Raw genomic sequence first — 23,854 nt, forward strand, 5'->3', positions numbered from 1 at the left:
GCAGCTTCTCCTAACTACCTTCCTCCTGGCCCTGCAGACTCTACATTTCACCTCCTGCCAGCTCTTCAGTGAGACACATTCAGAAAGAAGCTGGACCCGCTTTTTGGCACATTTCAGGGTACTTCAAGGAGTGCTGACAACCACTGGGATCAGTGCTCCTGGCCAGTCAGTGCACGCAGTGATCCGCTCTGCCACTGCAGCGAGCGCGGGCTCTGGAGAAAAAGGAGGACCAGCCGCCCCGAGCCCTTACAGGTAGCTGGATGTAAGGAAGGGATGATCCCCCCGCACACGGCTCATGTGGATCATGGCTCGGTCGTATGCCACCTGCACAGATTTGCGGATGCTGGTTTTCCGTCCTTCCATCATCTTTAACTTATCCACTGTGTCATCCACACCGAGGGGATAGACTTTGTCACGTGGAAGCCACTGCCTGCAACAGAGTGCAAAGCCCAGTCACCAAGGACATCCAGAGGGGAAGGGGGAAGGAAGAACAAAGACCTGAAGGCCTCCTGCCTTGTAATCATAGAATCAACAAAGCTGGCAAAGACCTTTAAGATCATCAAAGTGCATCTGTTCCGCAGCACTGCCAAGGCTACCACTGACCCATGTCACTGAAGGCCTCCCAAGCTCCCTGCAGGAGACTGACTGCTCCAGTGTGCCTGGCTCTCATACCCACCCTAAGTGGCTCCTTAAGAGTGTAAACATTCATCAGAGCAGGGCAAAGCTAAGGAGATGGTGATTTTCCTTGGGAAGGCAGTTTCAATTTCAAGTCTGGTTAAATAATCCAGTGGGCTCAGCATGTGGCTGCTGCCTCACTACGGGGACTCACCTCTTCCAGCGCAATTCTCCAGTGTTGCAATTTTCCTATTGCTTCATACACGGATTTCAAAGCTTTATTTTTTAAGGGACATCACTGGTTTGTGGCTTATTATACGTGGCTGGGTTATTGTTACCATGTGAGCATGGTAACATGGTCAGCCACTGATATTAAAACCAGCAGATGCAGTCTGAGATAGAACAGGCCTTGAGGTATTTTGCTTGCCCTGAACCAGGTGCTTACACCTACGTTTCCGTCTTACATAAATGCCTTGATTTGAAAATTGCAGGTACTCAGCACCTCTGACAAAATCAGGCAAGTCTAAATATGGAATAAACCCAGCATTTGGAAAATGTTACCCTGGAGATTTTTGGCCAATCTTCTGTGCAGCACTGGAACTGGCTGCTCAGTCTGCTGGTGTTTTAAAGCCAAATGCTCTCTCTAATCTGCTGCAGATTTGGACTATGAAATTGGTTCTCCACGTGGCTCAGTATTTTTGTGGTGATGTGACCTGTGGGTGAAGGATGCTGGGCTGTTCACCATGTTAGATGTCATGCTTTTGGGCCAGAAAAAGCATGCTGCCCTCCTTATGGCTCTTTGTGACTGCTGCATGTTTAAAATCTCCAATTTCCATGTAACATCATCAAAACCCCTGCATGCTCCCATATACCAGAGATTATGTTAAATCTTCCTCCCTCTCTGCCACAGCACTCACCAGGTTCTCTTGTTGTCAAAGAAAAGGACAAGGAAGAGCTTTTCTCCTGCCTCTGTCTGCCTCTGTTCCCCCAACTTCAACACATCCACGGGTGGAACTGGGATGGGGACTCCGTTGTGGAGCAAACCTTCACGTGGCATCTTGGGATCGATTATCTAGTGATACAGGGAAAGGACATTTAAGCACAAACCCCTTCAAGTACTGAAGAAAATGCATTTTCTTTTTCTGTTCTTTCAGTCTATCCAAGCTAGACAATGAAGATCTACTTGGGATCGGTGAGCAGAATGTTCTGTCTCAGTGGCTCTTTTTGTCTTCCCCTGTGTCAGTCCAAAAGTCAAGCACCTGATGTTAAAAAAAAGTGAAAAGCTGTACGTTTTTGTTCTGCATGGATGTAGCTGCATTTACACCAATTGTAATTTAGTAGAAACTCAGTCTATCATTGTGCTCAATGAAGGATTTCCCTCCCTCACTCCAAATTCATACAACAAACGTAGCACCACTGCTGCAGGCAGCAGGCACAGTGAGGTTAACACCAGCTCTATTCCATTGCAGTCCAGTTGACTTCAGTGGCATCACTGATTTATTCTGCTACTAGAGCAGAATCATAGTCAGTATTCTGAGAGAGTGGACGAGCAATTCCAGCTTTATCAGGGAGGGGGAACACAGACTTGGGTCACTGGAGGGGAGTAACAACAGACACAGTTATTGTCTCCATATAAAGCAGAAGTCAGTGTCAGACATCTGTGCTATGTGATTATGGCAGGAGAAGCAAAGGGTGGACACAATCCCAGAATCGCAGACTGGTTCAGGTTGGAAAGCACCTTAAAGATCATCTAGTTCCAACCCCCTGCCCTGTGCGCAACACTCAGTGTGCTCTTGTTTGCCTCCCGATCTTGGCTCCTAAGGGCTCAAAAAAGCAGCCTGGCTTTGACATTGGCCAACTGCAGGAACTGAAGTGAAGACACCAGCACTGCAACAGACTGTTACAGAAATATGCCTTTTAGGGGGCAATCCCAGTGTTTAAATCCATGCTAACGCACAGTTTAACTTTGGCCATAGCAACACAGAGATCTAAAAGTGCTTTGACTGGCCAACACAGCTAGCAGATCCACAGCTGTTCCCTCCTGTGGGCTCCCACTTAGAGATGGCAGAAGAGCCACGTCTCAAGGGATCTATTTAAAAGCAGCAGAAAAACCAAAATGTTGTTCTATTCCACGTTCTTATTTATATACTCACTTCAGCCATCTCTGCTGCTAACTTTCCAAGCATGTAAAAGCCTGCAGTGGTACTGGCACTTCCTAGCAACAACTGCATGTTGTGCCTGGCTTTGGAACTGAAGCCAGGTTTATGGATTTCACCTTAACAGTCAAATATCCAAAGATGGATAAATGTTAAGGAACTATAGTCACAGGACTAGATGCAAACACACGAACACATTCTCATATTTAAATCAAACATATGGTTATTGGAAGAGGGTATGTTCATCACAAGACCATAGGGAGTTGTACTCACTATACAGGAAACTGTGCAGGCAGTTGGACACCAGTGGAACCTGGTGCCTGCCTTTGTAAAATGTAGGTCTTGTCATGCCAGCGGTACTGACCACTTTCCCGATACCTACAGAGTGAATAGGAGAGGAGAGGAAAGATCTCCTATTCCTGGCACCAAGACAGCAATGTTTTATGAACCCTCTGCAATGCTCGGCAACAGTGAGCACAGGGAAAATTCACTGTGCAAAGGGAAAAGGAAATAAAAAGGGCACATTGTATGACTTTGGGAAGTGTTCCTGTTCTGCCTGGTTACACTGCACACTAGCACTGTGCTCTGGGCTACCTGCAATGCGGGTACAGGATGCATGAAAGCACTGGTGTACTTACCAAGGCAGGGTAGGAGGGATAGCCCCGGCACTTGGCCCACACCAGCTCCAAGGGCTCCAGCTCAGCCTGACTCTCAAAGGACATCAGGAGAGTCCTGCCTAAGGGACAGAAGGAGACACAGCTTAGGAGGGTGATAGCTAGCCAGGGACTTATGGTAACACAAGAAACCACACCATCATCTAACCTGGGTGTGATGGCCTGCACTGTCCCAGCAGCAATCAGCTACAAGAGATGAACCACTCTTGTACTTAGAACATACTGGCAATATTTCAGTTGTCTTCTTTTATTTGATTCTTCAGCAAGCAGAAAGCTGGAATTTCATCTTTTTTACATAACAAACCTATTGTCCAGCTCTTTGTCATTTAATCATCTGCATAATCCCAAACCCATTTCTCTTAACCAAGAGCTAGAGCAAAATGGAAAGCTGTTCATTGTTTACACCTACATGCATTGAGTATCCAAACCAGGGGCTGTAAGGGCTCTCTGCAGCAAGGAAGATCTCATCTGCAGTAAGTTTATGGTAAGGTGCAGTGAGATCCAGCCTGGCCATGGCGAATGTCCAGCCTTCTTTATGCTCTGTCAGTTCTGCATTAAGACAATGCCACAGTCTCCCTAATCATGGGTCTAAGTCTGTTAGTGCATGTAGCTTCAGATGAACTCTTCAATATGGAACTGCGAATCAAATTCAATTCTGGAGTGAACAACTGTTACACCACTGAAATCAAATGGGTATGTGAGAGATGAATTTGGTTCATTAGGCTCCACCAAGCCAAATCCATCCCCAATGGAACAGATGAAGCTGTATCTGAGATTACTTTGAGCCACTGTTCAGACAGCTCCTTTTTACTCCTCCTAAATACAAATCTCTATATTATTCTGATACCATAATACTGTGGGGGTATTTGATGTCTGTGGGAAATGCCTGGTTCTAACTGACAGAAGTCTATTAACCATTAATTTTTCAAACTTCAGTCAGAAGTATGGCATGGCAAAGGATCCATTCAAGACATGAATAACTCATCTGCCAGCTCCTGGTCCTGGAAAAGGAGTAATCTCCATTAATGTGAATTTTACAGCAAGTAGTACTTGCTTTGGGGGAGAAATGGGCAAACACTGGCTTTACCAGAACTTAAACTGCATCTAGAAAACACTGAGTATGACCCAAAAGAGCTCCCTGCCAAATGGATCTGACAAACTTCTCCACTACTGTATTCCTCCATAATGAAATGAAGTTCTAAAGCACAGAATTCTCCCACTGATTCTAATTCTCCCAGCATCAGCCCTGCTCTGTGAGCTTATCTCCAAAGCAGCCCGCTGAGTGCCTGGGGTCTGGGATAATAATGGTTCCCAGGGAGACGGGAGCCAGCACATGGGAGCTGTACCAGGGAGTCAAAGCTGAGTCCCGATTTCAGCATAGACCTGCCACAACTCGAGCACTGACACACTGTAAGAAAGACAAGAATCTGCTCACGTGAGCACTGCAAGACGGGTGTAGTGCCTTGTGTAGGACTAGAGGAGCGTGACTTAATTTTACAGCTTGGCAAAGACAACTTTGTTACAAAGACCCTGAAAGCAATGACAGCAATACAGGAGGGAGCAGCCACAGTCATCTCCAGAGAGACTTCTCTTATATAAAATGATGATTTACTGCTTGTATTGCAGCATCGCTAAAGAGAACTAGTTGCAAAACAGGTGAAAACAGTGCCAGGTGCATCATACACACCAGATGTACAGAAAGCACCCATCTGAGGAGAACACCAGCAAATGTAAAAGCAGGAAAAACCCTTTATGCAATAACCTACACTTGTAACCAAGCAGGCAGCAGTGCATGGGCAGGTAAGCAGCCTGATAGGACAACCTGGGTAGTTCACTCAGGACTAGTTCCTGCATTGAGACCTTCTCTCCTTGGATCAGATTGAGTGTCGGGACCAGCACAGGACGTGCTGCAGAGCTGTTCTCACCTGAGCTGCTGTAATCAGAGTCTCCATTCACACCATCCAAGAAGGGCACTCGGGAAAGAGCTGGCTTCCCTCGACTCCGCTTGGGAGGCATCAAACCGCTGTTGGGAAGATATGCAAAAGAAAGGCATCTGGTGAAAGCAGATTACCCTTGAAAACAAAACCAAAGAAATGGATTCCCCAGCTCTGTTTGAAACACTGTAACATCACTGACATGAAAAGAACAGTGAACCATTGATACATTTCTTCTGGTTCAAGTCCACTGGACATATCCCAGCTTTGCCACAAGCAATAAAAGAGGCCCACCAGAAACCAAGCTATGAACAAAGAAAGAAACCCAGCAAAGACCTCATGATGAAGAGCTGATGTGGTAACGTTTGGAGCTTGCATGAGCTCAGCCAGTTGTGTACTGATGTCAGAGACAACTGAGCAGCCCTCCAACATGGCTCCAATATAGAATCAATCATAGACTCACAGAATCATAGAATGATTTGGGTTGCAAAGGACCTTAAGGTCACATAGCTTCAACCCCCCTGCCATGGGCACGGACACCACACACTAGACCATGTCAACCAAGACACCATCCAACCTGGCCTTGAACACTGCCAGGGATGGAGAGTATCTATGCAGCTGGGACTCTCTCAGCCCATGGCCTTCACCTCATTGCTACAAATATTATAGACAGAAAACTATCACCTCCACCTCAAGCAATCATGGTGTTTTCACTTCTTGAGGATTTCTTTTCCATTTTTCTTTTAAAGTTTTCTAATAACCCATTCTGGGTGAATTTGGTGCTCAAAAAGAAAGACTGGAGAAAAAGGAGTAAACAGCAGTTCCTGAATAGAAGAATTGTGCAAGTTATCCATGAGACATCAGCTTGGTATTAATTCCTTGTTTTGTGGATGTCACATAGCTCTAATGTAATTTTTGCTATGTGAATTGCTGGCAATTATTGCAGTAAGCATTTACATCACACGTTTCAGCTTTAAAGTACTATACAAACACCAACTAACAAGTCCCCACACTCCCCTGTGAATTCCAATGTCTCCCTTGCTTACACAGGGGCAAACAGAGGTGAGTACAGTGTGGCCATAAGGCCAAGAAACGGTTTGAAAGGAAGTTCCTAGCTCCTGGTCCTGTTCTGATTGTACCCTCACCCAGTGAAGGATTTCTGCATGACACAAGAGCCTTCATTTAAATGACACTTCAACCATGTGTGAATGCGGGTCTCATTTTTGCTCCCTCTGATGCAGCTCCTTACTTGACAAGTTTATCAAAACAGAATCACAGAGAAGTCTGGGCTGGAAAGGATGTTCAAAAGTCTTTTAGTCCAGCCCTCCTGCAATGACCTTCTGGTGAGATCTGCATGGGCTGATGCCTCTTCTGTAAGCATCGAGCCTACAGAAGAGGCAAGGACTGATCTGAAGATCAGGGCACACAGCCCAGAGAAGAGGGAAGAGATGACGAAATGGGTGGGTGTTGCATCAGAGAAGAGCTGGAGGTGCCACGCCTCCAAGGGGCTCAGCCTGTGCTGAGACATCATTTACTGTGGTGCCACATGCTTCCCTCAGGCTGTCTGGCACCTGATTGTGGAGTAGGACCACTCTGCCACAGGGAAAAGCCCTGGCACCAAAACTGCTTCTCTGAACCCAGGGCCTTGCCTTTCGTCATGGGCAAAAGAAGCCTTTGTGAATAGATTCATAATGGAAACAGTAATCAAACCTTAGCTACAACTGCAAAATTATCCACCTCTTTTGAGAGCCAACATTTAGGATCACTCTGCAGAGCAGAGCAAAGTTTTCATTTGAAAATGGCTCCTGGGATTCAACCAGAATAATGTGTTACACATAGTCTGTATGTTCAGACCTGAGAATGGGTGGACATGGGGAGTTTTATGATTGTAAGTGCCCAAATGACACTGGAAGTTTGAAATCTTACAGGACTGAGTACATGCATTGGGAGGAAACGTCTGAACATATTTCACTAATGATGGGTCATCCTTGGGGTCATCAAAGACAAGCAGAGGGCAACATGTTCAAGGCACTGAAAATATTACTAAGAGTATCAATAAGAAAGTCATGCTTCTGCCTGTCCTGGATGCTCCAGGATGACCATGGAGGTCAAATGTCCTCAGCCTGCCACATAAAGGTGATTGTGGCAAAGTGCAGGTTTTACCACACAGTAAAAGGGCTTGTCCTGGGTTCAGCAGTAGCAGTCATGTTTTTTCCTTTGTGTTAACTGGTGCAGTGCTGTGTTTTGACTTCTAGTTTGAGAGCAGCGTTGGTGAAGCCGATGTTTTCGGTTGTTGCTAAGTGATGTTTACCCTGACCAAGGACTCTGTGAGGCTCATGCTCTGCCAGGGAGGAGGGGAAGCTGTGAGGAGGCAGAGACGGGGCGCCTGACCCGGGCTAGCCGGGGAGGTATTCCATACCACAGCACGTCATGCCCGGGGTGGGGGGTAACTGGGAGTTACCCGGAAGGACAGGAGCTTCCGGGTGGAACTCGTTTTCTTGGCCGGTGGTATCGTATTCTCTTCCCTTGTTATTTTCCCTTATCATTGTTTTAGCTGATAGTAGCGGTGGTGATTTGTTGCTGGACTGTTCTTGTCTCAACCCGTAGGAGTTGCACTCTCTCGATCCTCCTCCCCGTTCCTCCGAGAGCGGGGAAGGGGAGAGCCCCGGTGCAGGGGGGGGGGGGAGACGGACACGGACCTTGATTGTTGTCAGCTCGGCACCACTCACTGGGAGTGAGTGAACAAGTTACCTGACTGGGTTTAAACCACGACAGGGCTCCTAACACTGACTCTAGTTTAGACAGGTAGACCAGAAAATAGATATGGTACCCCAACGTCTGACCAAAAGATGACAGATGTTTGCTTTAAGTCTGTTCAGGTCTGTTTGAAGTGCCTAGTTCTTCTTTTAAACCTCCAAGAGGAAGGAAGCAGCAATTCAGCAGGTAGCAGAAGTTCAGCTTCGCCTGTAGTGCTGAACAGGACATTTGAGTTCAAGGTTTTTCTACTTTGGGCTCTCAAGTGCTGCAAGAAGGTATGCATCCATCAGCAGAGGATGTTGCATGCATTGAGGAACAGAAGACCCATTTGCTTGAAAATGAAGCACTGCATTTGGGTTTAATAGGATGTGATGGAACCTCAGAAGCTCTTTGTCTTTTAGGATCAACACACAAAATAAGGAACAGTTTGGGCTGGGGTTGAAACAAAGAGGTTGAATAATAAAACAAGGCAGACTAATCCAGACATAGAAGGTGTTCTGAGGACAGTTTTGTTTGGGGCACTTACCTGCAGGCTTCAAATACCAGCCCACTGCCCAGGCCAGAGCTGCACTCAGAGTCAGAGCCACTCTCTGTGTGCTTCACAAAGCCATTGGTCACTCCTGCCAAGGAGACAAATGGGAATCAGCCCAGAGAAGAAGCAGCAACACACAAAGATGCTACCAAGGCTCAGGTGGGGCCACTGTCCCATGACTCACATCCACAAAGATGAGTGCTTCAATGAGAGAGGAAAATTCTGTACTGAGTTCCCCAGACTCAGCTGCAACCAAAAGGTGGCCAATAAAGGTATTTCTACCAGCAACACAAAAAATTAGGCAGTCTCTGAAGAAGCAAGTGCTAGAACAGTGCCCAGGGATGGAATAGGAGAGCCAGCTCACCAGGGAAGCTCAGAGGCCAGGAAATGAACCACTTGCTCATCTGGCTTCCAGGTGTCATTTGGAAGACATGATGAGAGAAAAATGCTCTAGGAAAAACTGGTTTCAGGCAGTTGTAGAGAGCAATCAGGTCCCCCCTGAGCCTTCTGTTCTCCAGAATAAACCCCTCCAGGTCCCTCAGCCATTCCTCATCACACTTGTGCTCCAGGCCCTGCACCAGCTCCACTGCCCTTCTCTAGCCCCGCTCTGAACTAAGTTACTAGAAACTCCATGTATAGCCATTGAAGGAGAGAGGTGCAATCCCTTACAGACATGTCTTGTCTGCCCTATTGCAGACATGTGTGGAAGAACTGGAGCTTTCACCAGGCACATCTGATGATGGTCACTGTTTCCCTCAAGCATAAAGTGAGTTTCAGGGGAGCAGTTTGGATTCAGACATCTTTACTTTAGATTCCTACTCCCTCAGCCCCATTACGCAGTTTCCAAGGGTTCGGAAGGAAGAGAAATCCCAAGTAATTACCTTTCTGTCCTGCCTGCCTGGGTGACTTCTCTCCATCACTCTCACTGCAGGTCCTGCTCTGCGGCCGCTTCCGGGCTTGTTGCTCCCCATCGGGGCAGGAGGGTGAAAGCTGCTGGTCCTCCCCGTTCTCCAGGGAGCAGTCCAGGCCCCTCTGCAGCTTCACTCCATTCTTAGCCTTTTTGAACAGGACAGATGTCCGTCTGCCCACGCCACTGAAGGCAGGGCTGGAGGGGGTATCTGCAGGGGGCAAGGCCAGCCCATTGAGCCCGTTGTCGCTGAGCAGGCGCTGGAAGGCTTGGCTCTCCCGCTGCAGAGCCTTCTTGTCAAAGAGCTCCCTGTTCAACACCACCCTCTTCTGCAGCTGGTTCAAGGACTTGCTTTCACTGATGGGTTTGAGCTTTGGAGGGTCCTGCAGAGAGTCCAGCTCTGAGAGGGAGGGCGCAGGTCCTGTGGGCTCCAGGGTTGGAGGGTTCGGGGGCTTGGAATCATCTGCTAAAGGAGTAGAGTCTGCTTGAACATCTTAGAAATAGTTATCTCCCAAAACTCCCAAAGTGTTATTTCACAGCCATTCCCACCTTTCACAAAGGCTACAGATAGGAGAAACAGCAGGTCTTAACTGCTGACATGCACTAGAGCTGGAGCTAAAATCAAAGAACCACGGAACGGTTAGGGTTGTAAAGGACCTTAAGATCATTCAGTTCCAACCCCCCTGCCGTGGGCAGGGACACCTCACTCTAGACCATGACTCCCGAATCTCTGTCCAACCTGGCCTTGAACACTGCCAGGGATGGAGCATTTACCGCTTCTTTGGGCAGCCTGTTTCAGTGTCTCACCACACCCACAGTAAAGAACTTCTGCCTTATAGCTAACCTGAACTACCCCTATCTAAGTTTGAACCCATCACCCCTTGCCCTGTCACTGCAGTCCCTGATGAAGAGTCCCTCCCGGCATCCTTGTAGGCCCCCTTCAGACACTGGAAGCTGCTCTGAGGTCTTCACGCAGCTTCTCTTCTCCAGGCTGAACAGCCCCGATGTCCTCAGCCTGGCTCCATACAGGAGGTGCTCCATTCCCCTTATCAACCTTGTGGCCTCCTCTGAACTGGCTTCAAGTCTGTTTTATGTTGAGGACACCAGAACTGCATACACCTGTACTCTGCTGTAACCTCTTACCTTTCTCCCCTTCCTCGTCCCCTTCCCTTGGTGTTTTATCCAGACCCTCTTCCCTCAGCACAGGCTCTCCACTGGGCATGGTCTTGCTCTGCTGCTGGGCCAGCTTCTGTCGAATGGAATTGATCTCCCGTCTCAGAAGCCGGATACGTCGCGTCCGGGCACCACTGGACCGCATGGTGCTCACCATGTCCAGCTTCTCCAGAAGCTCCTTCAGCTGGGCCTCCAAGGAGAGGTGAGCCCGGTTCTCTGGGAGGAGGATGTTATCCACTGCACCAAAAGAGATTATAACAGTGAAGGGAAGGAGTAAGGCTTCTTGAAGAAGCATTTGGGAACACTGCCATTCCTCATTCTCTTTGATACTATTCATGAAGCAATTGCTTTAGTTTGGAGATTCAGCAGTTGTTAACCTTGGAGCTCGGACTTCCTTCATTTGGGTAAAGGGCAGCTGGTATAACTTGCTCTGCCCTCCAGTTCCCATTACTGTCCCAGGGGCAACAGTGAAAGGACATACGTCTGCACCCATGACAGCTCACAGTGCAGGTCCTTGGCAGAAACCTATTTCATTGCCAGATTAAACAACAAAATCAGACCACAAACAGAACTGGTCAAAACACAACATGTTTGCCATTCCTCTGGCTCTGCTGAAGGGCCGGCATCTGCAGGAGTGGGGCAGACAGCTGACAGACGTGCTGTCATATATACAAGTTTCCTAACAAACTATCCATCAGAAATCTAAAAGGCTGCAACATTTATGAACTTGATGGCAGACTGCAAGCTCTGGATGCCAGCAATATTCTATGCTAAGTTTAGACAAGTTATTCAACCAGTGCTTTGGAGCTGCATCTCCAGATGGCAGTGGAAATGGATGTGCTCATGCTATGAATGGGAAGTCTCACCTAGAAAGACTGCTTGTGTCCCAGGACATTAACCCTACATCAAGCTCCTGCCAGCCCTCAGTGCTCCATCGAACCCAGTTGCTTTGCACCTTGCCAATTTATAATGAAATGCACAGGCCTTCCTCAGAGCAAAGAAATCCCAGATCCACTTTTGCCCTGTTCTTTAAAATACCAAGTTTGTACTAAAGCCATGGCAGAAATCAAACAACATGGGCAGTTACAAAGCTCTTCTGAGACAGACATAGAATCATAGAACGGTTTGGGTTGGAAAGGACCTTAAGACCATCCAGCTCCAACCCCTGCCACGGGCAGGGACCCCTTCCACTAGAGCAGCTTGCTCTAAGCCCCTGTGTCCAACCTGGCCTTGAACACTGCCAGGGATGGGGCAGCCACAGCTTCTCTGGGCACCCTGTGCCAGCGCCTCAGCACCCTCACAGGGAAGAGCTTCTTCCAAAGCTGCACCTAGCTCAGAATGTCCGGCACACCTGAAATCCTGCCCTTTGAGGCTTTGAAGTTAGATATATACTTAGGTAAACATGGATATGGAAACTCTTTTATGCTGAATGATGGCTCTGATTTCCAGCAGCTGAGTGACATGCTGAGAACAAAGAACACAGTTATGATCTACCTGAAAAAAACTAAGGCTAACACTCACCATCCTCCCAAGAAAAGCGGTAAAAGTCCTCAGTTTTGGGTGACTCAGGCAGGTGAATCCCCACATCAGTGTCAAAGCCGATGCTTTCAGCCTGCCGCCGTGCATGGCGCAATATCGCTCCTCCGAGGTCTCGGAGCCGGACAGCTGCTCGGTGGAAAATCGTGTCTTTAGCATTATACCTCATGCAGTTGGTAACTATAAGGTTAAAGTCTTCCTCAAACTCATCCAATGTTCGGTACAGGTGAGACTCCAGCTTCCGCCTCATGGTGGAAAAATCCATTGGGTTGGAAATGAATTCCAGGTAATCTGGAACCTAAACATATAAAACCTGTACAATTACAAAAACCATTTACTAGCCAACTAGAGCGCATCCATCATAAGCACTCAGTGCCCTTTCCACTAGCAAAGGGCAGCACCAGTGGTTCATTTCTGTATCACTCAGTCAAGGCAGACACATCCTGGCTCTGCAAAACATTACTGAGACGTGCTGAAGCTTCCAGAAAGCAATACACTACTTCTGGCCCAGAAGGGTACCCCACTGTGAGTCCTCTTTGGGATACCCTTTAGTCCAACCGCAGCTTGGGATAAGGTGGCTTCAAATGCTTCTACCCAGAACTCCCTCATCTAAAACCCATTAGATACCTCTAGGAAAGAGACTTGCCTCGTTCAGGTTAACAGGCTCTGCAAAGATCTGGGCAGCATCCTTCTCCTGCAGCAGGTCCAGTGTTGTGCGCAGAAGTACGTTGAAAGGGGTGAGCTGCAGCTCCATGGCAGCCTGCTGAACCTTCACCTGGGGATGGGAAAACAGTGATGAGCACAACTATAGAGGACAGGATACACCAGTGGTGTCTCCCTCCGATTTCTCCTGAGTCATCACCGCAGCTCTACTCAGTGGTGGCAACCCCAGATCGTCACAACCAGCCTGAGACACTCATTGCTTGAAGAAATTCTGGCAAACACCTTATCCTCTTCACGTGCAGGAACCACATCAGCAGATCTGCAGAGTCAAACTGCACAGTTCAATCTTTTTGTACGGGGAATTTGGGCTTATGCAATCTCATCAAACCAAAACAAGAGGAAAGGCTGGAAATTTAGAAGATAATACAACTAAAAATGAAAACAGGAAGAAGCTTTTCATGCCTGGTAAAATAAGCTATAGACCCCCCTGCCTCAAGATGTTATTATGCCTATTAGCAACACTATACAAAAGTTAGAAGTATGTAGGTGTTTACATAAACAACATCCGTAATTAGACTAAAGAGCACAAACAAAGCTCAGGATTTAAGCTCTCACACTTCAAGGCAGAAGCCAAACAACAACACCAGTTAGATGTCTGCAAGTCCCTAATACAGCTTCTTCCAACCCTTATGAAGTTTGATTTCAAGTAAACAAGTTGTAGCACCAGCCTGATCTCTTACAATGAAACTGTTCAAAGGAGACTGGAATAGAACAGAAGTGTTTAGTTCTCCCTTAACATTTTAATTTCTTTGATCTTATAATTCCTCATTATGCCATTAAATCAACCACTTCAGTAGCAAAGGAAAGCAAATCTGTTTACAAAAAGCTGTATTTGCTGTGATAAACAAGACAGCATCAATAAGAGAATGAATGAAGATGGGACATAAAGACCATGCTCTTCCCCCAAAACAATGAAAGAAGTCAAAAAAAGACTTGGGACTCTGGAGCATCCTTCTCCACTCACCTAAAAGCTGGGCTGGGGGAGAGGTCCAACTAGATACACACTTTCCTGTGATATCCTTTTATAAAGGACACCAAAGCTTCTATGGATTTAGCCAACTGTCATAAGGATTTATCAAGATATTGAAAGCAAACAAAACCCAAGAATGACTTTTCTTTTGATCTTCCCATCCAAAATTGCATCAAAAAAGACCTCAAAAAAGGTGTCCATCAAAAAGGCTGTGGGCAGTTTACGGTCATGAAAAAACAGCTCGCAGAGAAGCTGTGATCACAGAGGATGCTGCTTTCCCTCTGCCTGATTCGCTGCAGACAGCCTGAGAGCACCCAGGCAGTGCCTGAGGTCACGCACACAGGCTCACAGTGCACAAGGTGAGTCTCTAATGAAGCTGTCCTCGAAGATGCTGGTGCCAGAGAGCACAGTTGTGGCCGCAGAGACCAACCAGGCATGGCAAGCAAAGACCCTCAACAGACAAAGCTGGCAAGCTTGGGAAGCAACCTTAACTTGTGCAACTTTGGAGAACAGCATACAGATCAAAGAAGAAACTGAAAAATTTAGTAAATGGTATCCATCATAAAACTTCTTTCTTGTAAAAAAATGGAACTAGAGGGCAAACCATGTGAATTTTTAGCTTTAGAAATCAGGAGCAGAATTGTGATTTAGCTCTTTCTCTGGAGTAGGTGTTACCAACCTCCTGCAATAATCATTAAAGGCAATCTAACTTCTGCTCTGCAAAACACCTACTCCGTGCCCAGAAACAGAAGTGGTGCTGTAGGTCAAGAACCAAATTCACTATTAGTTATGCAAATCCATTTTCCCAGCTTGCTGCACCCCAGGGCTGCTTCTGAGGGTAGAGGCTGAGCAGTGCAAGCTCGGGACTGACATGGGGAGAGACGCAAATCCAATGGTCAGACTTTGTGAGAAGAGGAAAAGACTCAAGAACTGCCCTGTTCCCCCTGTGCCTCCTGCAGCATGGGGAGCTTGCATGGGACTAAAGGTAGGTGCAGCACTCTGACAGCCAAAAGTCCCTACCTGTTCCCGTTTGAGTTTTTCCCTCTTACGGATCAGCTCGATGAGCAGCCGCGCCCGCTCCAAGTCATGCCGCAGTTTCTGCCAGTACTTCAGCTCTTCCTTTACTGCACTGGTCTTCTCATCCTGCTCCTTCTGGAAGACACAGCAGCAGGGCTAGAAATAAAACCTCTTTCTAGGTGTCCCCTGTGAACTGCTCTCATAGTCTTCCTCCTGACTATAAATGATGCCCCATTTAGCTAACAAACACAACATCAGCCTTTCTGGATATTATGTTATCTATCTGTGAAGTTAGGCCTAAATCATCCTGTAGCTACACTCTGGGACCATGCTTCAGTACATACTGAGATATAAATACCCAAGTTCATTATAGAGGCTGGAAATTTTTCTCTTGGCTGCTGTGCATGGAAGATGCAGCCCAAAGCTTTTACAGTAGAAAGGCAAAGAGAGCAGAGAAAGAGCTAACATTATCCTCCTTGTAACCAATAAGAAATTATCGGGGAAAGAGATTCACCAAAACACAATGGAAGAGCCAATGCTGGGAGATGAGCTCACACCTTCCAAGACACAGTTCAGTGGCAGTCTTCCATCCTTTCCTAAATCTGTAGCTTTTTAAATGGGTTTGAGGATGTACCTGAAGTGCACACACTTTCACGTGATTGCCAGGAGAGGACAATTGTTTCCCCAAGGTCTTGATGGGTTCTATTTATAGGACATTCGGTTTTAAGAACTTACTTACAGTAAATTGCCAAATACACCAAGGAAATGCTGCACTTTCCCAAGCTCCAGACTGATGAGCAGAAAATAGGTTTTCTTATTATACATCCAGAGCAGTCTTCATGCAAACCAAAGGCCTATAAATTCCTCCAACTACAGTAAAAATGTACATGTACAACATGCACAATAGGCACAGCACCTACTGAGAGTCTATGTCAGAGGGCAGAGTCCACTTGCTTCATGATTTCACCACTGACGTGAGCTAAACTCAGTGCTGTTTAACAGCATTGAGATCAAGTGACTCTGGATGCCAGCTCACAGGAGGAAGCACAGGAGTCCAGAGCTGATGGATATGACTAAACTTCCACACGAATGTGCATGGGAGGGTCGGAAACTGAAGCTGCATGAAGACCAACCCAAGCTGGAGCCTGGCCAGGACTCTGGAGCTAACACCTTTTCTCTTGAGGAGGGCATTTCTAATCACATGCGAGGAATGTGGTTTTATGATTCATCTAAGAGATGATTCCACCAAGGGCCCATCACACCCTTGCATGGTCCTGGGTCTCCTGACTCAGGGGAAAAGCTCTTATCTGCTGGCTCCTCAACACCAATTCTAGTGGCATGTGAGATACTAGTGGCACTGATATACTAACTCAGCTCTTCAGGCATGAGCATACCAAGAGGTGACCAAACGAGACTTAAATCAGTTTACCCTCTGATCCTTTCACCCTCATTCCTCTTCCCAGCCATGCATCAAGCACATTCATCCCTGAAAGCAAGCTCTCTATCCTCCCATTTGGGTCCAGCTGGGCACCAGTACCTGCTCTGCGTTCCTCTGGGACTGGAGGTGCGAGTGCAGGCGCCGGATCAGGGGCACCCCATTCCTCGCCTGGCGCTTCAGCAGCCAGTAGTTGTGGAGCCTCTGCATGAACTGGTTCTTCCTCTGGAGGGAGAGGCCACTGCAGATCTTGTTGAGCCTGAAGGAAGCAAAGAGGTGTTGTGAAGCCAACCCCGAAGCAATCAAGACTCCATAGACCCTGGTGATGCCATCACAATTCCTAATGAAGCTTTGTGTGTCAATGCACACTCTGAACTACAAATGCAACCGGAACAATGTGCAACCTCCCCACCATGAAAACGTATGTGCCTGCTTTTCAAGTATAACCTATGTTAGTAGCAGCTCAGCTGGAGGTTCTCACCAAGCACTCACCACAGCATAGTCAAAGTATGCGGCCACAAATTCAGCTCTAAGCCCTCACTTCAAAACTACTTTCAGCATCAAGAACTTTCCTGGGGGACATTTAAGTCTGATGTTATTAAGCTGGAGTCTGAGAAAATAACTTCGTAAGAGTCCAAGAATCATGTATCACCTATTTTAACCTTTTTGAATCATTCATTAGATTATATGTGGTGCCTTATCAGCAGTTTTCCAAAGCTGTTAAAATACCGGCAACACATCACCACACTTCGTAATGCACCAAACTAGCAGCACTACCTACTTTTTTGTGAGAGAAGTGGGAGGCAAAACCCCCCACACAGCCAAATTCAAAGCTGCTTACAACACTGACAGGTTTAGCTTGCTCTGCAATAAAAGGAATTAAGAAACTATGAAATGAAAAGATTAAAAACTATTCAATAGCAGGATGACCTCTATCTGCCTGCCAAACTGCAATGCCTGAAGTGTTTCAAGAACATCTTCACAGCCATCTGTGTGAATCCAGATGCTAAAGAGCTGTTTTCAGTTAGGGACCTCCACAGATTCTGTGTTACCCGGCAGTTTGTGATGGTAAAGCAGGGAAACCACAGCGTGCCCTCAGCACTCATGTGGAGTAACACTGGTCAGGAAGGGTTCTGCAGAGCACTCTCTGAAGACAGCCAGTGATGAGTCTTGACTGCAGATTCAGTGTTCACAAGGCCAACAAGAGGGATCAAGTCCTCAAAACAGACCCTGTCCACCTCCTTCCCTAAACCTGCGACACTCACCTGTAAGAGGGAATTTGTGTGACTGTCACCATGGGCAAAGACGAACGCCCATTAGTCACATCACCAAGCTCCTTCTTGATCTTCTGCTTCAACCTCAAGTGGTTCTTCTTCAGAGATCCTTTGGGAGGGCCAGAATTGGCTTCTTCCTCTGCCTCCTCCTTCACAGAGGCCTCCTGTCCCTCAGCATCAGCAGCTGAAGACCCTTTTTTCACAGTCCCAGGTGGGGAATGACTCTCACAATAGGCGGTCTTGCGCACGGTGAACGTCGTGCCGTTGATGCTCGTCTCCCTCATGGGTTCAATCTTCATGAAGAGACCAGCCCGCTGGGCGCAGGTGACATGGAAGGCAGTATAACAGTTCACCTTGTGACACTGGATAGCAGCTCCCATGCCCTTCTGCTTGCAGATATAGCACGTGAGCTTCCACCGAGCTGGGGGGATGTTATTTATCCCTTCAATGGGCTCCAGGAACACAGTGTTTGCAAAGCAGACCTCTGGGATCCAGATGGCACAAACCACATGGGCCCAGCGGCCATCGCTGGTCTGCTTGAAGGCTCCACCTTTGTTTGGGCAAAGGACACAATCCACAGGGCGAGAAGGGGACTGTAAGCAGCAGCGGCAAAGCCACTGCCCCTCAGGGATGTAGGGCACGCCGTAACACTCCTGGTGCACAGCCAGGTTGCAGATATCACAGAACAGGATGACGTTGCTGTTGTGACACTCATCATCCATGCAGACGCAGCAGAAGGCATCCTCATCAATGAGGGACTGCTGAGCCCCGTTGTTCCGGCTCTCCAGATACGACTCCTTTTCCAACCGATCCACCAGCCACTCAAAAGTGTCAGCAGAAACTGTGCCGTAACCATCATCCCTTCTCTTCTCGTTGACCATTTCCAGCCATGCCAGATCCTCCTCATCCATGTCATACTCCACCTCTACATCAAGGTCCTCAGGAGGCTTTTCAATGTACCGGTAGTAAGCAGCAGGGAGAGGAGGAGCCTCTGGTTGGCTGAAGGAGTCCACCACACGGAAGTTGGGCTGGGGTAAGTGTAAAGATGCCCCTGGTGCATGTTTGGAGCAGGACTCCTTCTTCTTGCCTTTGGAAGAGGTTTTCTTATATTTGGAAGGGAAAAGGGGCTGCTCACTGTTTTCTTTGTTGCTGTTGCACTCTGTGATGTCCTGAGCAGTCAGCTCATCCTCTGTGATGATCTTTAAGGGATCGTAGATGCTAATACGATGAAGCCGCCCATCAATGTCCACCTCCACAATCCGCTGGGCCTGAGCATAGGTCAGTGTCTCCCGAGTGGGTGAGCACTTGAGGCTGTAGGGTGAAGGCGAACGCCTCCCCTCCACGCTCTGCCGGGACCTCCTCCGAGGCTTCCTCATCCCTGCAGTCCAGAGACCCTGTAACAACACAGGACAGTAGACAGCATAAGCCAATGAGACAAGCAAGGAGCAGTACAGATCCAAAAACTCACTCAGCATTGCAACAGAATAACATTTCTACTAGAGACTCCAGCAATTTCAACCTTGCTGAGTCTTTACATCTTAGATACAAGCGGGCAATGGAAATATCAACCATTTCTTGAAATGTCTACGAGAGCAGCCTCCAACCTTCCTTATTTGCATGTCAGGACATGTACATACCCCCAATACCATCAGAACAGAAGAGTTCAAATTGATTTTACAGCAGCATCCTAACACTGCTGTGCATTCAGCTCAGCAAAATATTCAGATCCCTTGAAACCTAAATAGTACTTCTCATAGAATCACAGAATAGCTAGGGTTGGAAAGGACCTTAAGACCATCCAGTTCCAATACCCCCCTCCAACACCTCACACTAGACCATGTCACCCAAGACTGTTCAACCTGGCCTTGAACACTGCCAGGGATAGAGCATTCACAGCTTCTTTGGGCAACCCATTCCAGTGCCTCACCATGCTCACAGTAAAGAACTGCCTTACAGTCAATCTAAACTTCCCGTTTAAGTCTCAACCCATTCTCCTTGTCCTATCACTACAGTCCCTAATGGAGAGTCCCTCCCTAGCCTCCTTATAGCCCCCTTCAGACACTGGAAGCTGCTCTGAGGTCTCCACGCAGCTTCTCTTCTCCAGGCTGAACAGCCCCAATGTTCTCAGCCTGTCTTCACACGGGAGGTGCTCCAGCCCCTGCTCATCCTCGTGGCCTCCTCTGGACTTGTTCCAACAGCTCCACGTCCTTTTTATGTTGAGGACACCAGAACTGCACACAATGCTCCAAGTGAGGTCTCAAGAGAGCAGAGTAAAGGGGCAGGATCACCTCCTTCACCCTGCTGGTCACGCTCCATTTGATGCAGCTCAGGACACGGTTGCTTTCTGGGCTGCAAGCCACACTGAGGCCGGCTCATGTTGTTTCTCATCAACCAATACCCCCAAGTCCTTCTCCGCAGGGCTGCTCTGAATCTCTTCTCTGCCCAACCTGTGCTTGCACCTTCATAAACTCACACAAGCCAAGGAGTTTGTCTCTCTTCTTTTGCCTGTGGCTTTTCTTTTATAGCCCTAATAGCACACAAAATGTGCTGGATGTTTTCTAGATGGAAAGGAAAGCACTGTTCCTGTCCTATGAAAGAAGTTCACATTTTCTTTTGGTCACAGAGCTACATATGAGAAAACTAGCAGTGCTCCCTTAGGTTGGGATGGAGCTCCTCCAAGTTGCCCACCACTTCCCTTCCGACACTGTGGATGCAAGAAGTAGTGCAAAACCATCCTCCAGCTTTCCTCCCCCGTCTCTCACAAACATAGCTGTTCCTCACACCCCTTTCCAGACACTCAGTCCCTTCAGTCCACACACTGAAGGGATTATGTCCTTCCCAACAAGCAAAATGGGTCACAAAATCCCAAACACAACCAGAGAATGAACTGGGCAACGCAGCAGGTGCTAGCTGAGAACCCTTCTGCTCTTCAGTGGGATCCTTGAGGAAGCAAAGAGGGAATGAGCATGGGAACAAGCAGCAAGAATACAGATGGACTTACTAGCTCTGGGTCAACGTTAGCCCCTTTGGAGCCACAATCCATGTTCAGGCAGCTGAGCCGGTTCTGCACGGAGGATCCACAGGGATATGAGCAGGAAAGCAGCTAGAAAGGGTATTTGCCCAGAGCCTTAACGAAAAGCCCAAGCCAGCTCTGCCCTTACAAACTGCTAATCAGCAACCCAGATAATTATTTGAGAGTCAGCCCTTGCCATTAAGGAGGTGCCCATCACAGGGAGCAGAGCAGGAGCCTAGATGAGATGATGTGGGGGAGGATGGGGACATGGCAGCAGAGGCCTGGTGATCTGCGGGCAAAGGAGGGAGGCAGCAAACAGGGAAAACAGAGAGGAAGCCAAGTGAGTAACGCAAGTGAGAAGGGCAGTGTCAGGGATGAGAGCATGCCTTCTGGGAAGAAAAGGGATGAGGCTGAAACAAACGAGAGGAGACAAAGAAAAGCAAATGATAAGTCAGCCCAGAGTTTATCTGTTGCTACACAGAAGCCTGAACCAGAACCTCACCCTTATTTAAGCCAATCCACACTTTCAGCCCCTTTGTGTGGGACCTGCAGACAAGAAAACACACTCCAGACCCATAATTTGTTCTTGGCCATTGCATTATTTCTGCTGTGAGGGACACAGCTCCACAAAGTCTCAAATGTGCAAGTCAGAGCAAGCAGAGCCTTGCAGGACCAGGACCTACAATAAGTCCCTTCCAGAAGCTTATTCCAGAGAGAAGTACCAAATTCTGAAGATACTGGAGGCAAAAAAGGTATATGAGAAGAAAGATATTGGAGGACAAAGTAAGTAGCATGAGCTGACCACACTCATCATTAATACTGTGTTCAGGAAAAACAAGGTGTTAGCTGGGAGTGCTGAAGCATGAGCAAATTCCAGTGGAACAAGCATCTTAAGGAAGGTCTATTTTAGATCTTGAAAGGAAAAACAAAGGCTTTGGGGTTCCTGACGCTTTAGTGAAACTATCAGTGTATTGTCTAGCAAAATTACCCGAAGTGGGATTTCCACCACTGCCATAAACCAACCCATTTGTAAAACACACAATTCCTTAGTGCTACACAGAAGCATCTAAACCAGAACTGAAATCTCTGCCAGCAAGAACTGAGTGCCCAGGATAAGACATGCACCCAGATACTAGGAGAGACAGAACTACCCACTTCCAAAATACCTTGAAAGCAGCAATGAAACAGCTCAGACGCACTGAGCACTGAACCCTGTGACCTTGCCTGCAGCAACAGAAACTTTGAAGCAGCAATCTAGGAACGTTTTGATCCTCGTGGCACACTTGAAAACACCTCCCAGTCACAGATAAAAAAGAATCCTTCTGCAAACAGCACCTGTGCACACTGAAATGCTGAACAGACTTGGCTTCAGTGGGGCTAAATGCTGTTGCAACCCATGAGGGTTCTGCCCCACCATGGACAAAGGTTGATGAGGTGAAAGAAGAAAGTTCAGCTGTCCCCTCGTTGTCACCAGCGTGCTCAAGGCTTTCCAAACACGCTCCCATCATCCATTTCTGCTGGGTACCGTGCCAGGAGCAGGGGGTGAGGTTCCTAGAGAACACAACTGAGCAAAGTGGCTGAATGCACAAAGCCACGGGGATGAACTTAAATTCTACCCATGGTGTTTGCTCAGGACCTGTTCAGCTCTCCTGAGCAGCAGCTTTCACACTGGTGAGCCAGAGATGCCAGGGGGAGGGGCTGCAAAGGTGACTGAAAAAACATAAGCCTGCCATCAGGAGACTTAAATCTAGTACAAATGGGTCAAAAGCTCCACGGGAAAAAAACCTGAGAGATCCATGTACTAAACAGCATCACAATACAGGCCCCTATTATACACACAGACTGGAAAATCCAGTGCAAGCAGATCCTCTAAAGGGCTAAATGCTGCTGTAATTTACACCCATGCAACTGTGTTGGCTGTACCCAAGGTCAAAGGAACCCTCTTGCACCGCAGAAGACTTCTGCCTCCTTCCCACCCCTCCTTCCCACTGCAGTCCTTTTCCAGCCTTCCCACACTGAACAACCAAGGAGCTGCTTTCCAGCACCAGGTTTCTTTGCTAACCTGCCACGGACACAAGCTGAAGTTCAAGGCAGCGCTGCTGGGGAAGTTTCCTGGCCCTTCCCAGCACAGCTTGGTGATCCCAGTGAAGAACTAGGCTCCTCCATGATGAAGAACTTCAGTGATTGCAGCAGATGGGAACAACGTGGCTCTCATTCCACTCTGGTGCACCACTATTACTGGCAGTGGCTACAGCTCATACAGCCCTAAACAGTTTGAGGTTCAAGGTTACCAAAATCTGCCACTCTTCAGGACATGAAGTCAAACATGAGGTCTGGAGATGTTCCTCTGCATCGCTGTCCTGTGCTGCCAGCCACGCAGCTCCGGGCAGCTGCTTCTTGCCTTTTAAAACCCATTCCTGCGCCGTGGGGAACAGACACCCATGGAGCTATATAAGAAACACATCAATAAATTAAAAGCAATGGATGCCAGAGGGAAAAACACCCTGGAACAGTCGCAGCCCCATTTCCACCTTTCCTTTGCCAACCAAAATGCAGGTGAAACTCCTGCTGCCCTTGCCAATGTCCCTCCATGTTCCATGCTCTCCCTGGGGCCATAGTCACCTCATGTTCCTGCCGAGGGTTTATGCTCCCCACGCCCATGCTGACATCTACAACAAAGTGTGTCAATGCTCAGCAAACACCGCCAAGAGTCACGTGCCCCAGCATACACAGAGATCTTTATAGGCACCCCAATACTCCTGTAGCCAAGCTGAGCTGACAGGAGAGGCACCAGGCCACAAGAGAGCACCTCCTGCTGGAGCAGGGACAGTGTGAGACAATTCTAGGGTGAGTTTCAACTTTTAATTCACTTGCCCCGTCTGCTGAAAGTGTCCTCAACTGTTGTGTTGAGGACACCTGGAATACGGGGTTCAGCTCTGGGGCAGCAATACCCTTGTGGGACGTGGAGCTGTTGTAGCAAGTCCAGAGGAGGCCATGGAGATGCTGCGAGGGCTGGAGCAGCTCTGCTCTAGAGCCAGGCTGAGAGAGCTGGGCTGGGGCAGCCTGGAGAAGAGAAGGCTCCTGAAGGGGAGACCTGAGAGCAGCTCCAGTGCCTGAAGGGGCTGCAGGAAACCTGGA

General features: G+C 47.9%; 1 protein-coding gene across 4 annotated transcripts; it reads right to left on the reverse strand.

The window, feature by feature from the left end:
* Positions 1-3: 3 nt before the first annotated feature.
* Positions 4-23,410, reverse strand: BRPF3 (bromodomain and PHD finger containing 3). 4 transcript variants are annotated; one of them, XM_057403964.1, is made up of 13 exons: positions 23,008-23,410; positions 17,695-19,097; positions 16,532-16,688; positions 14,998-15,129; positions 12,931-13,059; positions 12,270-12,582; positions 10,719-10,985; positions 9,550-10,041; positions 8,663-8,756; positions 5,371-5,468; positions 3,410-3,507; positions 1,533-1,687; positions 4-430 (listed from the first exon to the last, which is right to left on the reverse strand). In XM_057403964.1, exons 2-13 carry the CDS (start codon positions 19,077-19,079, stop codon positions 247-249), a joined length of 3,504 nt encoding a protein of 1,167 aa, XP_057259947.1. In that variant the 5' UTR covers positions 19,080-19,097; positions 23,008-23,410; the 3' UTR covers positions 4-246. The 4 variants fall into 4 exon arrangements, with proteins under 4 accessions (XP_057259947.1, XP_057259937.1, XP_057259928.1 ...); XM_057403954.1 differs by lacking the exon at positions 23,008-23,410 and adding an exon at positions 20,705-20,806 and having other exon boundaries at positions 14,998-15,126; XM_057403945.1 differs by lacking the exon at positions 23,008-23,410 and adding an exon at positions 20,705-20,805 and having other exon boundaries at positions 9,550-10,038.
* Between the last annotated feature and the right edge of the window lie 444 nt (positions 23,411-23,854).

This window comes from Pezoporus wallicus, unplaced genomic scaffold (genome assembly GCF_028554395.1).
Source record: "Pezoporus wallicus isolate ANWC-B61680 ecotype Strahan unplaced genomic scaffold, APGP_CSIRO_Pwel_v1 contig_5863, whole genome shotgun sequence".
Taxonomy (NCBI): domain Eukaryota; kingdom Metazoa; phylum Chordata; class Aves; order Psittaciformes; family Psittacidae; genus Pezoporus; species Pezoporus wallicus.

What these genes read in the sequence shown, in the direction of transcription:
- BRPF3 (XM_057403936.1), bottom strand. Translation starts at nt 20,746, where the DNA reads ATGGATTGTGGCTCCAAAGGGGCTAACGTTGACCCAGAGCTA. An exon ending in CCCAGAGGAACGCAGAGCAG is followed by an intron (nt 15,130 to 16,531) that starts GTACTGGTGCCC and finishes TGTGTCTTCCAG; the next exon opens with AAGGAGCAGGATGAGAAGAC. An exon ending in TTTGACAACAAGAGAACCTG is followed by an intron (nt 431 to 1,532) that starts GTGAGTGCTGTG and finishes ACTCTGTTGCAG; the next exon opens with GCAGTGGCTTCCACGTGACA.